General features: G+C 37.8%; 1 protein-coding gene across 9 annotated transcripts in view; it reads right to left on the reverse strand.

The window, feature by feature from the left end:
* Positions 1-15,575, reverse strand: part of LOC134741302 (mucin-17-like) — a 137,894-nt gene that overhangs the window by 93,667 nt on the left and 28,652 nt on the right. For all 9 annotated transcript variants that reach the window (XM_063674038.1, XM_063674036.1, XM_063674037.1 and 6 more), the window contains one exon: positions 15,434-15,509. In XM_063674038.1, coding sequence (XP_063530108.1) covers positions 15,434-15,502 — 69 coding nt within the window. In that variant the 5' untranslated portion in view covers positions 15,503-15,509. The remainder of the gene's footprint in view (positions 1-15,433; positions 15,510-15,575) is intronic.

Below are 15,575 nucleotides of genomic sequence, written 5' to 3' on the forward strand. Positions count from 1 at the left end.
CCGGTATCAATTATAATTATGAAAAAAAAAAAACTTCAAAAGTTTAGTGCTAAAAGTGCCTATTTTGAACTAAGAACGTCACTTACTTCTGAGGTCTTTATAAATGTACCGTTCGGGTTCAGACTACACCCTAATCACTGCAGCAATATTGCAGCGCTTCATTACTGCTGCAGTAATGCCTCCGACTGCATTACTGCAAGAAGCGTCAAATTTAATATACATATCTCTACAAAATGACCTCTTTAAAGTTTCTAGCAGTAATGCAATGCAATGTGTGACCAGCCTTCTGGGCACCCTGCCGAGCGACTACGACAGGCCAATTTTTTTATTTATTAGTTTTTGCTATTCTTTTGACCAATTCCTTAAATAGTTTAGACGCGTTCGGACCCCACGGGCCAATATATGACTTTATTATTCTTTACTTTTGTGAAAGAATGCCAAAGAGTGCCACCGGTGATAGTAGAGCTGGAAACTTCCTCGCACAAAGAATAAGCATTGCGATACAGCGAGGAAATGCTGCCAGCTTCTACGGCACCATGCCGTAGGGGAATAATTTTTAGTTATTTATTTTAAGATTAGTTTTATTTATTTTTAGATTTCGTTTTTAAGTTTTATAATTTAGACAACTGTTCTGTACCTATACTAAAGAATAATAAAATTAGTCTTTGTTCTAAATTATACCAGTAAATAAATATACTGCCTACAGTAGACCCGCCTCAAGGCCTATTTTAATTTGCACCTTCGACCAATAATAGCCGGGTATTTAAAGCAGTCCAGCTGCGTAGGTACTGTTAATGAACTAAGGCGGCTGTACTTTATTAGATTTAACCTACTTTTGATCGGCTTAATATCACAAGACTTTTCAAAGTTTGCATGGGCATAATTTGACGACTATCAATACTGTTCAGTCAAAAGGTGAAGGAAGATTCTATTTTGATCTGATTGTATATAAAATATAAATTCTGTAATGGACCTAAAGTAGCAGACTAAGACTACGCATCAAAAGCACTCTCGGTATTCTTCATAGCTTTAGCGCGGTATATCCAGACCGATACGATCTTGAAACCTCGAAGAAAAGAACGTACTCTTAACATATGGGTCACGGCAAGCCTCTATTACAAAGCCGTAAGATTGACAGTTGAGACAGTGAACGTGTTAAAGAAAGGCCAGCTTTGGTGTTGCAGGTGTCCATGGGCGACGGTAATAGCTTACCATAAGGCGATTTGTCTGCTCGTTTGCCTCCTACATCTTAAAAAAGATATTAAGCCAGTTCGATTGATTAAATGACTATCCAAAAATCCTGACCAATTTCGTACTAAATTGGCGGATCGTTGAACAAATCGGGGCAAATCTTAATAAGTTCAAAGATAGATATAACTCCGTAATAGATGGATACAGTCTAAGGAAAAAACGTGCCTCGAAAATCACGAAAATTTGATTCTCGATCAGATGGCGCCACTAGTTTTGGCCTACTCTCGTATAGAGGGCGCTGACGGTTTAGTTTGTTATTTAACAATTTTAACGCATATCAGTGAAAGAACATGGGTCAAAAACATAAAAATAATTAATGCAAATAAAAAAAATCATTAATCCATATTTAAATACATTTTATGGTATTTTTATACATCTTCATTTTTAGTTTTAAAGTGTGTCGATAGATGGCAGTGAATGTATTGTGGTTACAAAATTTACTATGACAGTACCGCTCTATCTTATTGTATCCTCTTTGATAAGGTTCAGCCTAAATGACGAGATTTAAGGTGACAGTCCATTTCTGACCGCAGCTGCGCGACTGCACCGACACTACTGCAGCGGCCTGAACGCGTCGGTGTTATTGTCAATTTCCATAGTAAAATGAATGACGATATCGACTGCACGTAATATGGTGATTTTAACGTTTTCCCGACCGCAGCTGCACTACTGCTCCGACACGTCGGTGTTATTGTCAATTTCCATAGTAAAATGAATGACAAGACCGACCGCACGTAGCATGGCCATTTTTGCGTATTTGGTGTATTATTGCAACTGCGGCTGCAGACCGCACGTCAAATCTGTCGCCTGCACTGAAATGTCTTTGGTCACAGATATTAGTAGTTCTAAGCAAAGAGGATATAACCACTACGTTCTAAGGAGCTTATTACACCCACGGACAAAGAATCCCGATGGTACAGTCGCCATATATCGCAGATATATCGGGGCGGCCAAGGAGGTCACACATATCTAAACACGCCTTTATTGTCAAGGCGCTAGAGTGCATGTTCAGATATTTTTAGCACCTCGGTCGCTCCGATATATCCGATGGCGACTGTACCTACTGTAAACTTTTTTGCTAATCTATATTGAGCCCTAGGAGGATATAACAAAACGGAGTAGCCATTGGCATTCCCCTCTGTCGAAAATAGTCGGCCAATGGTCATACACAATGTATGGACTGACGTTTATCTGACATGGCTATTTTGACGTTACGTATACATTTGACGTTCCCCTCCCCCGCAAAAATTGGCAGACGTTTATGTACCGCAAATTACAGACGTGGCGGCTCCGTTTGGTAATATCCTCCTAGATTGAGCCATGTCACAGAGCCAGTCAGGAAACTATAATGATAGGTCCGAAAAGAGAGCGTCAAATTCGGAAGTTAACTATAGTCTGGCAAACACTTCGAGCAACACCGGCTTCCGACACGTCGGAAGGGAGGAGCCCAAGCGATATCTTACCGTACAAATCGTTCTGCCATTTTTTACGGAGGAAAACGTGCACACAGTCTCACTCACTACTTACAAAATCCAATCTCTAATGATGACACAAATACATAGAAAATGACACACGTCAAAGACAAGTCTTGCACACCTCGATCTCTTTATAATAAAGAGCGCATTACACAATTATTGTGTGCAACACGAGGTGTGTGTTGTACGTACCGCGCTAGTTGTATGCATGCACAATTGATCTTGTACCTCGACAGAGGGGAAATAGTGCGAATGCCGACTCCCTTCCGTGTTGCTCGAAGGGCAAACCAAATCTGTCAGTAAATAAGAACAACCAAAAATCTACTCATCCATTTCCTTTGGGTGCTATAGTATACTAGCCCAAGACAAAGATAGTATATGATTCTCTCTGTCTGTTTCAATTGAGACAGTCCCTATATTTTCCTATGTGATTTTTTTAACATTTCATGATAAATTCATTATATAAACTGTTCTTATATTTTTTCGTAGTTTTGCGAAGATAGCCATAAGGCCTATAAGCTCGACAGGGCACGAGCGATAGAGAGGCAAATAGAATACCGAATATTCGGCAAAGTGGCCGAATAGGCCGAATACCGAATAGTTGCGAATATTCCTGGCAACTCTAGTCGTAATATCATAGTATAGTTGGTCATCTAATGTTTGAAATGAGACAGTCCTTTGACAAACTATAATTATATGATGTCGTTTATGGTGACACTTTCTCATTTTGTCATTGCAAAGCCATTCCTGAGCTAAATAAAAGAAGCAATCATTAATTTTTATTACAAGGGGCAAAGATGTTGTTTAATATCTCATGGTATTGATACCCAAACGTACGAAAGGATACAAAATTGAACTACGAGAGAAGCGAATGCTTTAAAATTTAGAATATTGACAGTTGCGGGGATCTCAAGGCATGAGGGTTAAACAAACTTTGTTACAGTGCAACACATAATTTTTCATTACACCAACACGAGGAAACCATTTATTATTCAAATTAATTTATTAAAAGTTCTTTCTATCGGCCAAGGTGAGGGAAATAGCTTAAGGATTTCTTGTCTCGCCCGTCAAGTTTTATATGGATGGTGCGGTCATATCATGAAGAGTGGGACACCTGCAACACGAGAGGAATTATAAGATTTAAATTTGTGTTTCAGTTTGAAATACGAAACTGGACAATATGAAGTGTAAATTGCGCAATTACTTATAGCTCTTACAAATTATTTTATTCATCATACTTCATTGTTAGGTACCTAAAGAAAGTAAAATTGGCTAATATGAATACTTAGAAAGATAAATCTGTAATACTTTGCTAATACGGAACGACTGTCTGCCCACCATTGGATAATTTATTGTTACGTGTCGCATCGCCATCTCCGGAACCCACGAATCACTGCAGAAATCAATGAAAGACCTGATAAAGAGCCTACCTGGCATGGTTTTGAGGGGACGTTTATCACAGACTTCTAAATCCGAATTCTGACGGCCGAGTAGGTACCTATACTTGATGCAGGTGGATTAAGTAGTATATATCACGAACTACATGAGTCCCGTTTGCGTCGGCTTGCTGTGTGCGGTGGTCACGCATTCAGGCAAGAGGATGGGGAAGAAAATTTCACAATGTGATCTTACCTTAATGTTAAGAATAATATTTTTCTTCTGCATTAATTTCATTTGAGGAATTTGGTTGTATTTCGTCAATTATTAAGTCTCATTCAATGTTGAATTGCTTTTCATTTAATCGGCAATATTCCCTGAATAAACGATCACCATTAAATATCAGATTTTATATTAATATTGCGTAGCTGCCTTCGTCGGACTCTGACTATTGTACTATTGTAGAAAGGCAAACTGGTCTTCTTTTTCATGTAACATGTAGCATTATCGTCACTCGCTTCTTCTCGTAAAAAATACAAAACTAAAATAAGTATTTTATTTGTACGTCTGACATTATATGACTTGACATTGACAAGCCATCAACTAACGCTGTCGCGACTGCACGCCGCAACAGCAGCAGTCGTGCTGCTACAGTAGTGCTGGACCGCGTAACGTCGCAACTGCAGTGCAGCGGCAGTCACAAATGGACAGTCACCTTTATATTGACCGGGATATAGACCGTGATTACCTTACGCAAGAATGAGGGTAGACCGAGCGCTGTCTACACAACTTTGACACCCACCCGCTATCTTCAGTCACCCGTGAACATGATGCATGTAACTGTGTCGAAATATCGGGAGCTCATAAATAATACAAAAGGTAATCACGGTCTATATCCAGGCTAGTGAAACTAACCGTGAATCATTCAAAACTCAAAATGACGAGATGTTATTTAAAATATCAACTCTCCCAAACGTCTCCGAGAATTGGCAAACGTAGGTACTTTCATTTTATTGAATCACCGATTGCATTTAAAAATGAAAGGAATAAAACTGAAACCGCGTGTGACCGTGATAACATCGGTATTGTTAGGTACTCTTACAGACTTTTGAGTTGCTAAATGTATAATTAGGTACAATAGCTAGGTTGGAATTGAGAGGTAGGTAATGAAACTTAGATTTTGTAATACGATGAGACGATGAGTCGATTACTATCGACCGTCATGTAGCAAGTTCTAAACTAGCACGAACGTTTTGAACATTTACTGTTTAAAATAAATATCAAACTCTACTTTATGAGCCTTTTTTAGTATTGCCACCTTAACAATAATAACTATACTGAAAGCCGAGAAGGACAAATCCAGCAAATACCTGTATTTGGCTCAGGAGTTTACCGCCATGTGGGATGTTGACTCGACGATCATTGTTCCGATAGTCGTGTCAGCGAACGGTCTCATAGCGAACAGTCTCGACCAACACCTATATAGAGAGACTCTCGCTGGGTGGTTGCATAGATTAGTATATGTTATGGTGGTTGGATCAAGGGTCAGACGCAGAAGGCGGTGATCTTGGACACGGCGCGGATAGTCCGCCGGTTCCTCTCTCTGCGGCCCTGACCACCGGCAGCTTGGACCATGCCCCGCTGCTGGCGGTACCCTAGGTTATGTTTAGTTTATATGTTTTTTGTATTGTTCTGTAAGTGTTTATATATTTTAGTTTTATATTCATATTTTAAATGATCTCGCCTAAGAAGGAAAATAAATAAAGAGAATAACTATATAACGAATATAATATGTAACGAAGTAATGTCTACAAGTCTGGTGGACCCCAAAGCGGAACCTGAAATTGGCAAAAATCCTGATTTTTGTCAAACAGTCAGTATCAAAAGAAACATGATCCGTTTCTTTACTACGCGTCAAAAGTATCTACCAATTTCTAATAACATAACAAAAAGGGATATCTCTATATGTATTAGAATAGTTAGACTGTAACACTACTTTTGAACGCGAACTTTATAAATAAATACGTAATACGTGTCTCTTTGGAAGAGTACTCCAGGGTGCCTAGACAACGTGCCAATCGTTTACGTTTCGTAGCCATACTTGCCTTGTTTCATCCGCTTCTATTGACGCTGACTGTACTAAGAAAAACCGGCCAAGTGCGAGTCGGACTCGCGCACGAAGGGTTCCGTACCATTACGGAAAAAACAGCAAGAAAATCACGTTTATTGTATGGGAGCCCCATTTAAATATTTATATTATTCTGTTTTTAGTATTTGTTGTTATAGCAGCAAAAAAAATACATCATCTGTGAAAATTTCAACTGTCTAGCTATCACGGTTCATGAGATACAGCCTGGCGACAGACAGACAGACAGACGGACAGACGGACAGCGGAGTCTTAGTAATAGGGTTCCGTTTTTACCCTTTGGGTACGGAACCCTAAAAAAGCATACCTAATATTGAGAATACAACAAAATTCTTTTTGAATAACAAGACTTCCGTGAGACATAGACATTCCTATCGGTACGGAGTGAAACATAGTGACCCGTTATTAATATATTTAAAATTCTTTTTTATTAGCAATCGATCGGCCTGTACAAGTGTACTAGTAAGTATACAATCAGCAGAAAAAGTTACGTACTAAGCAGGCTAGGTGTTCAAAATAACCTAAACAACGTCGTAAATTTTAACATTAACTGTATCGACTAGAGAAAGAAAATAGTGAGTGTTTTATTTTTAGTCGGTTCGATTCCCGGGCGAGACTAAGCAAATTATTTTTTTTTTTAAATGCAGTTACGTTTATTTAAAAAAAAATGTTTCCTTTAAGCAAATATAGATATAACTCCGTAATAGATGTATACAGTCTAAGGAAAAAACGTGCCTCGAAAATCAAGAAAATTTGATTCTCGTTCAGAGGGCGCTACAAGCTTTGGCTTACTGTCGTATAGATGGCGTTGACGGTTTCGTTTGGTCTTTAACAATTTCAACGCATATCAGTGAAAGAACATGGGTCAAAATCATAAAAATAATTAATGCAAATAAAAAAAATCATTTATCCATATTTAAATACATTTTATAGTATTTTTATAAATATTTATTTTTAGTTTTAAAGTGTGTCGACAGATGGCAGTGAATTTACTGGGGTTACAAAATTTACTATGACAGTACCGCTCTAGTATAAGTTACTCTATGCTTTAAGTAAATTCAGCGAATTTACGGTTTTAAGGCACTTTCCCTCCATCCATTATTTTTTTCCAACTTGTATATTTAAAAATGTCAACACTGCTTTATAGATTTACCCTAGAAATTACCAAAACTAGGAATCGTGTAAAAAGCCATTGCCATTGACACAGAAAGACTGCAATAGCATTCGTTCCGAGTCTGTTCTCGATACCCGCTGTTACGGTTATATTAACGTAACGCAACTTTTGTAATATATGCCAATTTTGATCAAATGATAACTTGTTAGTTGTCAATAAGGTGGTGCTATTTTATAATGCGCTTAGGAATCTTGGATAAGGGCGAAACGTAGATATCGTTTATAGGGTATTTCGAACCATTATACAAAGAACATAACAATCGGCATGGGGTGCGGAGGCTAAGGAGTTTGTGTGGCAATTGGGTCCGCGACTGAGGGAAAGGGGTTGCGATCTTCGCTCCGGATCGTATCTGGTCCAACAGATCTCCTTGGCAATTCAACGGGGCAACGCTGCCAGTGTCATGGGGACTTTTGGACCGGCTACGGTCCGAGGTGGGGACTTGGCCTAGTTTAATTTAGTGTTTAAGATTGACAAAGCCTGTTGCGGATTATATCATTTGTTAGTAGGTGACGAAGCCTGTAGCTGATTTATTGTTGTAAGCACTTGACGAAGCCTGCGTTGCTAATCATGAACTATGTGTTGTATATAATAAATGATTTAATCGGCACACTATTTACGAAGAAATTATCTGGTAAGGTCAATGTGGGGTAATTTAAACCATTATAGAAAGAACATAACACCCTCGGAATGTTTATCTAGGTACTTAAATCTCATCCTGCAACATGTGCTGACCAATCTTAGTCTTATTGCATCTTCAATATCTAAATACAAACTAGCAACGGTTAGTTAATAGTTTGTTGTGAGTGCTTTGAACTTGACACATACCGTAAAATGGGGTGAGTAGGTTTCGCCGGGAGAGTTGGGTTATGAATGGGGAGAGAAGGTTTCAAATGGGTTTTTAGGGCTACTGCTACAAAAATAATGTACAATTTAAAATGGAGCTAGTAATACTCATAATAATAAAAACCACGAGGTGAGGTGGTTTTTCCTGTTTATCGTCAAAGTTATGAAATGTAACTACCCAAAATAAAATAAAAACTAAAATACAAACGTCCGGAACACTTATTATATACACCATTCAGTTTGCATATGTAAAAATAAAATGTTATCGAGGTTTGAATGTCAGTTTTGCTCCTACTCACCCCATTTTACGGTACCTGCTGATGTGGTAAATGATACCAAAGATAGATATAACTCCGTAATAGATGGATACAGTCTAAGGAAAAAACGTGCCTCGAAAATCAAGAAAATTTGATTCTCGTTCAGAGGGCGCTACTAGTTTTGGCCTACAGTCGTATAGATGGCGTTGACGGTTTCGTTTGTTATTTAACAATTTTAACGCATATCAGTGAAAGAACATCGGTCAAAATCATAAAGATAATTAATGCAAATAAAAAAAATCATTTATCTATATTTAAATACATTCTATCGTATTTTTATAAATCTTCATTTTTAGTTTTAAAGTGTGTCGACAGATGACAGTGAATTTACTGGGGTTACAAAATTTACTATGACAGTACCGCTCTAGTATAAGTTACTTTATGATGATACTAAGAGAGATTTTCATTAAATACTTATGCCCATTAGATGAGTATGCGTGGAAAGTTAAAATGAAGATTTCTCCAACGCGTCTACTCCTACAAGACAAGTATCTGATGTTCCAAACTTTCCTAAGGAAAGTTGGAAAAGTTTTAATAAATTTCAGGATTTCACAAAAATCAAGGGAAACTTTTATTACAAAAAAATCACGTTTGTTGTATGGTACTCAAATATTTATTTTTTCACATTATTTAATAATGTGATTTATCAATTATTGAGTAAAAAACACTTTTATTTCTATTTTTTATGAATTTTTAGGTGAAATTCGACTAATCTAACTTTTGAAAAATTATAAAAAATAAAAATAAAAATGTTTTTCATCTAAAACATAATGAAAACTTAATAAATAAATATATAAATAAAAATCTATTTATACTTAATACCTTCAGACAAAAGAATATTAAAGTCAAACTATGAAAAGTCTGCAGAGATTATGACAGCACACGCAGTGCAGGTGTTATTTTAAACGCCAAACTTCTATGAAATTATGACGTATAAATAACACTGGCACTGTGTTTGCTGTCAAAATCTCTGCAGACTTCTTGGTATGGATGGTATAGAAAGGACGCCAATCTCTTATGGCAGAATTGTTGCAAAAGTGACCGCTTTCAGCTTTAAATAATAGTTCCTAATCCCTCCGGTGGCGCTAATTAGGCTCTGGGACATGAGTATAACATGAACCATATAAGGCAACAAATAACCCGACCAAATTACGTAGGTTGTTTTTGGTAGTATTTCGGTGTATTGTGGCGCCGCCTAATTACTGTTTTTTGATGGACACTTTTCATACATAGAGATTTGGCTCCTTTATATAGTCTCCATGCTTCTTGGTCTAACTTTATCGAGATCGACTGTCAATGGCTACCGGATCTTGATAACAAGTCGAACTAATTATAATTATACCCCGAAGGTCAACTATAGGTCAAACGCGGCACGGAGATATTTGGTTTGTCAACTTTATAAAATTGTTAATGGCTTTATAGCATGGCGTACAGGTCAGAAATATCGAGACGGAGTTAGAGGCAAAATTATGTATACATTCTTAATCTTGATAGCAATTCAACGTTTTCCACAGCTTTTCGAGTGACAATGACAAAATAGAGGACTCCAAATTCTAAAACCGGCCCTCTACTGATATGACGATGATAATAATAATACACGTTTTTTTTTTTATTAATATATCTTTTATTTCATTATTTACTGAATCAACATTATTAATTAACTTTTACAATTTTTTTTTGCAACGCAGGCTTCGTCAAGTGCTTACAACAATAAATCAGCTACAGGCTTCGTCACCTACTAACAAATGATATAATCCGCAACAGGCTTTGTCAATCTTAAACACTAAATTAAACTAGGCCAAGTCCCCACTTCGGACCGTAGCCGGTCCGAATAATTTAATTAAAGTTACACATTTCACAAGTGGAGTAATTATACTTACTATATGGATGGTATAGAAAGGATCGCAGCAATCTCTTATGGCAGAATTGTTGTAAAAGTGATCGCGTTAAGCTTTAAATAATAGTTCCTAATCTCTCCGGTGGCGCTAGTTAGGCTCTGGGACATGAGTATAACATGAATCATATAAGGCAACAAATAACCCTACTAAATTACGTAGGTTGTTTTTGGTAGTATTTCGGTGTATGGTGGCGCCGCCTAATTACTGTTTTTTGATGGACACTTTTCATACATAGAGATTTGGTTCCTTTATATAGTCTCCATGCTCACTGCTTTAGGTAGTCTAATAGTATTCCTTTATACGGGCGATGAGAAAAATTGGTCTCATGTAATGGTTTTTTCATAGGTTTTTTTTTAAATTGCTAGAAGTTTTTTAGTAATATGCTGAGTATCCTAATTGTAATTCACAGTATTTCATTGCAATATTCATCATTATATTTGTATAAAATGACTAGTAAAATACGCAATCTACAAACTAACCTATATATATTGTTTACTCTATACAAGCTCATACAAAAACACTCAAAGGTGATATATAATTGGCCGGTACGTACGCCTCAGTATGTATGTATAAAGTTACAATTTTTCGAATCTCCGTATTATGTAATACCTAGTTTACTGACATAACCAGCAGCTTTTCAGTCTAAACGGCATTAAAACACAGTTTCAAAACGCTAAACACCAATTGAGGTGAACCCCAATAGTAGGTAATCATGAGTGCTATTCCATTTGCTTACCGAGCTCATATTACTATATCTAGATTTTTTAAACCCTTAAGAGGAAAGTGTGGAGGAAGCGCTGGTGGCCTAGCGGTAAGAGCGCGCGACTTGCAATCCGGAGGTCGCAGGTTCAAACCCCGATTCGTGTTACCAATCAGTTTTTCCGAACTTATGTACGAAATATCATTTGATATTTCGTACCCAGTCGTTTTTCGGTGAAGGAAAACATCGTGAGGAAACCGGACTTATCCCAATAAGGCCTAGTTTACCCTCTGGGTTGGAAGGTCAGATCGCAGTCGCGTTCGTACAAACTAATGGCTACCTACGTCAGATCTTGGGATTAGTTGCCAAGCGGACCTCAGGCTCCCATGATCCGTGGAAAAATGCCGGGACAACGCGAGGAAGAAGAAGGGGAAAATGTAGAGCTGTGAGGTATCCGTCGTGCTGATGGGGGCGTCTCCGCGCAGCGAGAGTGATACACTACAGGGAAGGCAGGGAGTTTAGTTTCAATTATTCTAGTTACAAAAGGGCGAGAAAACAGCAAAAAGCTCTAAGTTAGGTAGTCTGTGCGGGCGGTAGCCAAGTCATGGATTGTATGCCTGTATGGGGCCTAATACATTTCACGACTTCTCTTTCCGAACAGACTCTATGTCCAGAATTTTTGGACGTTGGTAAAAAGGTTAATGTCCGAATTGTACCTATCTAGAAATTGAATTTTGCACATTCTTAATTCATTTCAAAAGTTCGCTTGACGGCTACAGTACTAAAGGACACCTAAATGACTGCTGGAAGATGTCAAAAATATAAATCTCTTTCTCACAAAAGTTTGCCATGTTAAGAGCAATACACGTAAGTGTTTACAAGTCGGTGACCGCACGTCGCACGCTAGCTGGAGGTGCTGAGCTGACTTGATGATACGTTTTGTAATGGCCGGGGCTGCCAAATATTGCAGATTTTACATATTAACACACATCTGGGACAAAATAGTACACGGTATTGTAAAGGGATACGCCTAGAAGGGAGGATATGGAAGGTTGGAAGGGCATTAAACATGGATTAATAGGACTTGATATATATATTCTTTACTCACAGGTTTCATACCTATATTATAGGTATGAAATATAGCCATTTATCTAAACGCAAGCGTCTCTTAAGTTGGCGTAATGTCAAACAAAATTACCGTCAATCACTAATAGCGCGCCTAGGTGCATGAATGGGCCACTTAATATCATAAGGGGCTTCTGCGCTGCTAGTCCCTGGTGCTAAATCATAGAGAGGGCAAAATATGCACTCTAAATGTCATATATCAGGGGGCCTTGCCAAGACAAAAATCGTTGATAGAAAACGACCATCGCAACTAAAATAATGAATGAAAATAATCACGTGAATATTCATAGCATCTGCCGCTGCCGGGGTAGCACAGGACTGGCGCGACAGTATCTCTTCCGCGACTTCCCGTCCCTCTTTAATTAATACGGTTAGAAAAAGGCGGGACATCCCGATAATTTTTTTTGGCGTTTGTCGATGTACAATTGCCATCTCGGCCAGCCCCAGGTATAACAAATTTAACCTACCTATAATCCGCTCTATCTTTTGAATGTCAATAACACTGTTTAACTACAACAACTGCTAATAGGTATATGTACTCGCTTTCGAGCGCAATTGCATGCTGGTCATGCTATAATCGAAAGTATACGCATTCATATCATTTTTAACAGCAACAGTATTATACTGACCGTCGTTGTAAGTACCTTAAATCTTTGTGTTAAAGTTTATTTTCACTTAACTGTGTGGAAGATGGAAATACTTTATGGACAGTTTGGTTAATGATGTTTACTATGATTTATGTTTCATAAATTATGAACGTTAATCCAGTTGTAGACAGTTTGTGACAGGTTGGAAAAAAGTATAGAAAATTTCTTAGTAACTTTTTATGAGGCCTTAATTACGGGTTATGATTTAAGCCGTCATTACCACGTCGTCCGTGGCAAACAAGAATACATTATGTCTAAAGGTATATTATGGATGCCCTCAACTTCGTAATACTTTTTATCGACCTTAAACCGACCCTAAAAAACTTCTTGTTTGAAGAATCCCTAAATAAACCCTCGGGAAAACCTTGACAGGGAACTGTCAATGTCACAGCCGGAGCGTTCACGAGAGGAAATATAGATAGATATCTATCTGGAATACCTACTATTACTGCACACAAAGGAACAGTTTTAGAAATAAACACAAGTGATTAAAGATGGACAGGCGATGTTATCGCTAAAAAGCGATCCCTTCTAGTCTAGACATGTTTTGGGTAGCGAAATCAAAAAATATGCTTTGTCAAGATTTGTTTATCAGTGGAGCATGTTTTTAGGGTTCCGTACCCAAAGGGTAAAAACGGGACCCTATTACTAAGACTCCGCTGTCCGTCTGTCCGTCCGTCTGTCCGTCTGTCCGTCTGTCTGTCTGTCTGTCTGTCTGTCTGTCACCAGGCTGTATCTCATGAACCGTGATAGCTAGACAGTTGAAATTTTCACAAATGATGTATTTCTGTTGCCGCTATAACAACAAATACTAAAAACAATAATATACATATTTAAATTGGGCTCCCATACAACAAACGTGATTTTTTTGCTGTTTTTTTTCCGTAATGGTACGGAACCCTTCCTGCGCTAGTCCGACTCGCACTTGGCCGGTTTTTATTTTTCTACTGTTACTGATCAAAATTAGTTTGCTAGACTATAGCTATCAAATAATAACCTAGTAAACATACAGATATTTACTCCTATAGAAGCATTTTATTTTGTGTTAGAATTAAAATTCTAGTGTTCTTTAGGCGATGGTTATTTTTCTATGCAATGTTTTGAATGTTTTGATCCTTCGATACAGACAAAGGAACTGTAGTGTACCTGAAAACCTTCATAAAATTCGCGTTTGTAACTTTGTACGGGATAACGGTCAAACAAATATAGATATTTACATTACATTTACCCCATGAACCTATTCAATACGCCGTTTCTAGAACACAATACGGCAAAATCCGTAAATAACAATTAGCTAAGAATACGTAACGTTTTCGACGGAATGTCATAACAGTAACCACTAATTTAATCATATTTGAACCGTACCGGGCATATCAAATGAATTAAATGCAGTGAAATTCCAAATGAAAATACCAGAACTCTTAGCTGAACTTCATCGGAGGACCATAATGTCTTAACAATAAGGCTTCCAATCCAATTGCCAGTTAACACTATGGATAATACTGTTGAGTCCTATTATGAGAAAAACCAGAGTATCACGACCTCGATATCCTTTAAATCTATAAGAATTCTGACGACGCATTTATACTGGTTATGAGTTGTGCGTTGATTATTGTAACAACCAGAGCAACAACCCCACTTTCTATAGGCCGTTTACTCTGATCCTCATTTATTCAGTTGATTACTCTCTCAACACCGTATTTAAGATTAACTTGCTTTAAAAAAGCAACCGTAATATGTACAAATTAAGGTTCTTCTTTCAAGATCATGTTGAAGAGATACGACAGTTTCAAGAAGTGTAACAGCCAATTTAACGCGCACGCAATTTTGTACGTGATATTTAGAATTATAATTGTTAATTCGAGTAATTATGTTAAAACGTGGTACACGTATGTGCATGCGGGTGTCTTTTGTTTTTGACTAATAAGTGTGGATTATACCTAATTGAATTGTTATTTAGAGACAAATTAATGAACTGATTTCTGGTTTACAGTTTTGTCAAAAACAGGACTGGAAAATTCTGAGTTTTTCAGGTATTTGACTTCAAAGTCAAACCCCGGTTATTAATTCAAGTTTCTGACCTCTGAAGCCCACAGGGCCCACAGAAACTTAAATTAAACAAGAATATTTTGTCACTATTGACATAGGGTGCGTTGGGATAAGATTGAACGGTTTTTTTATACTTAAATTTAATTTATTTGTCAATATGGGTGGGTTCATGCGGGGTAAAATGAAAAGTCGCCCGTAACGCTTCGGCATACGGACGATTTTTTGTCTTACCCCTCATAAAAACCCGTTCAATCTTACCCCAACGCACCCCACAAAGGAAACCACCGACCTTTGTTTAATGCAAGGAGGGACGTAGGTACCAATTTAATAGGCTATGAAGGAAGGCACTAATGACAATTATTGATATCCATCAACACATAATAGTCTGTTCGTTCCACAATTAGTCTAAAGGACGACGACAATCAACATACCTGAGTGGGTCGGAGAGCGCCGCCGACAGCCAGCAACGCCAGCGCGACGCACCACACCCCCGCACGCATCCTTGCGCTGAAACAAACGATTTTTTTTATTGTAACACTAGAGAACTGAGTAGTAGTAACTGAGCAATAAAAT

This window comes from Cydia strobilella, chromosome 5, assembly GCF_947568885.1.
Source record: "Cydia strobilella chromosome 5, ilCydStro3.1, whole genome shotgun sequence".
In the NCBI taxonomy this organism is placed as follows: Eukaryota; Metazoa; Arthropoda; class Insecta; order Lepidoptera; family Tortricidae; genus Cydia; species Cydia strobilella.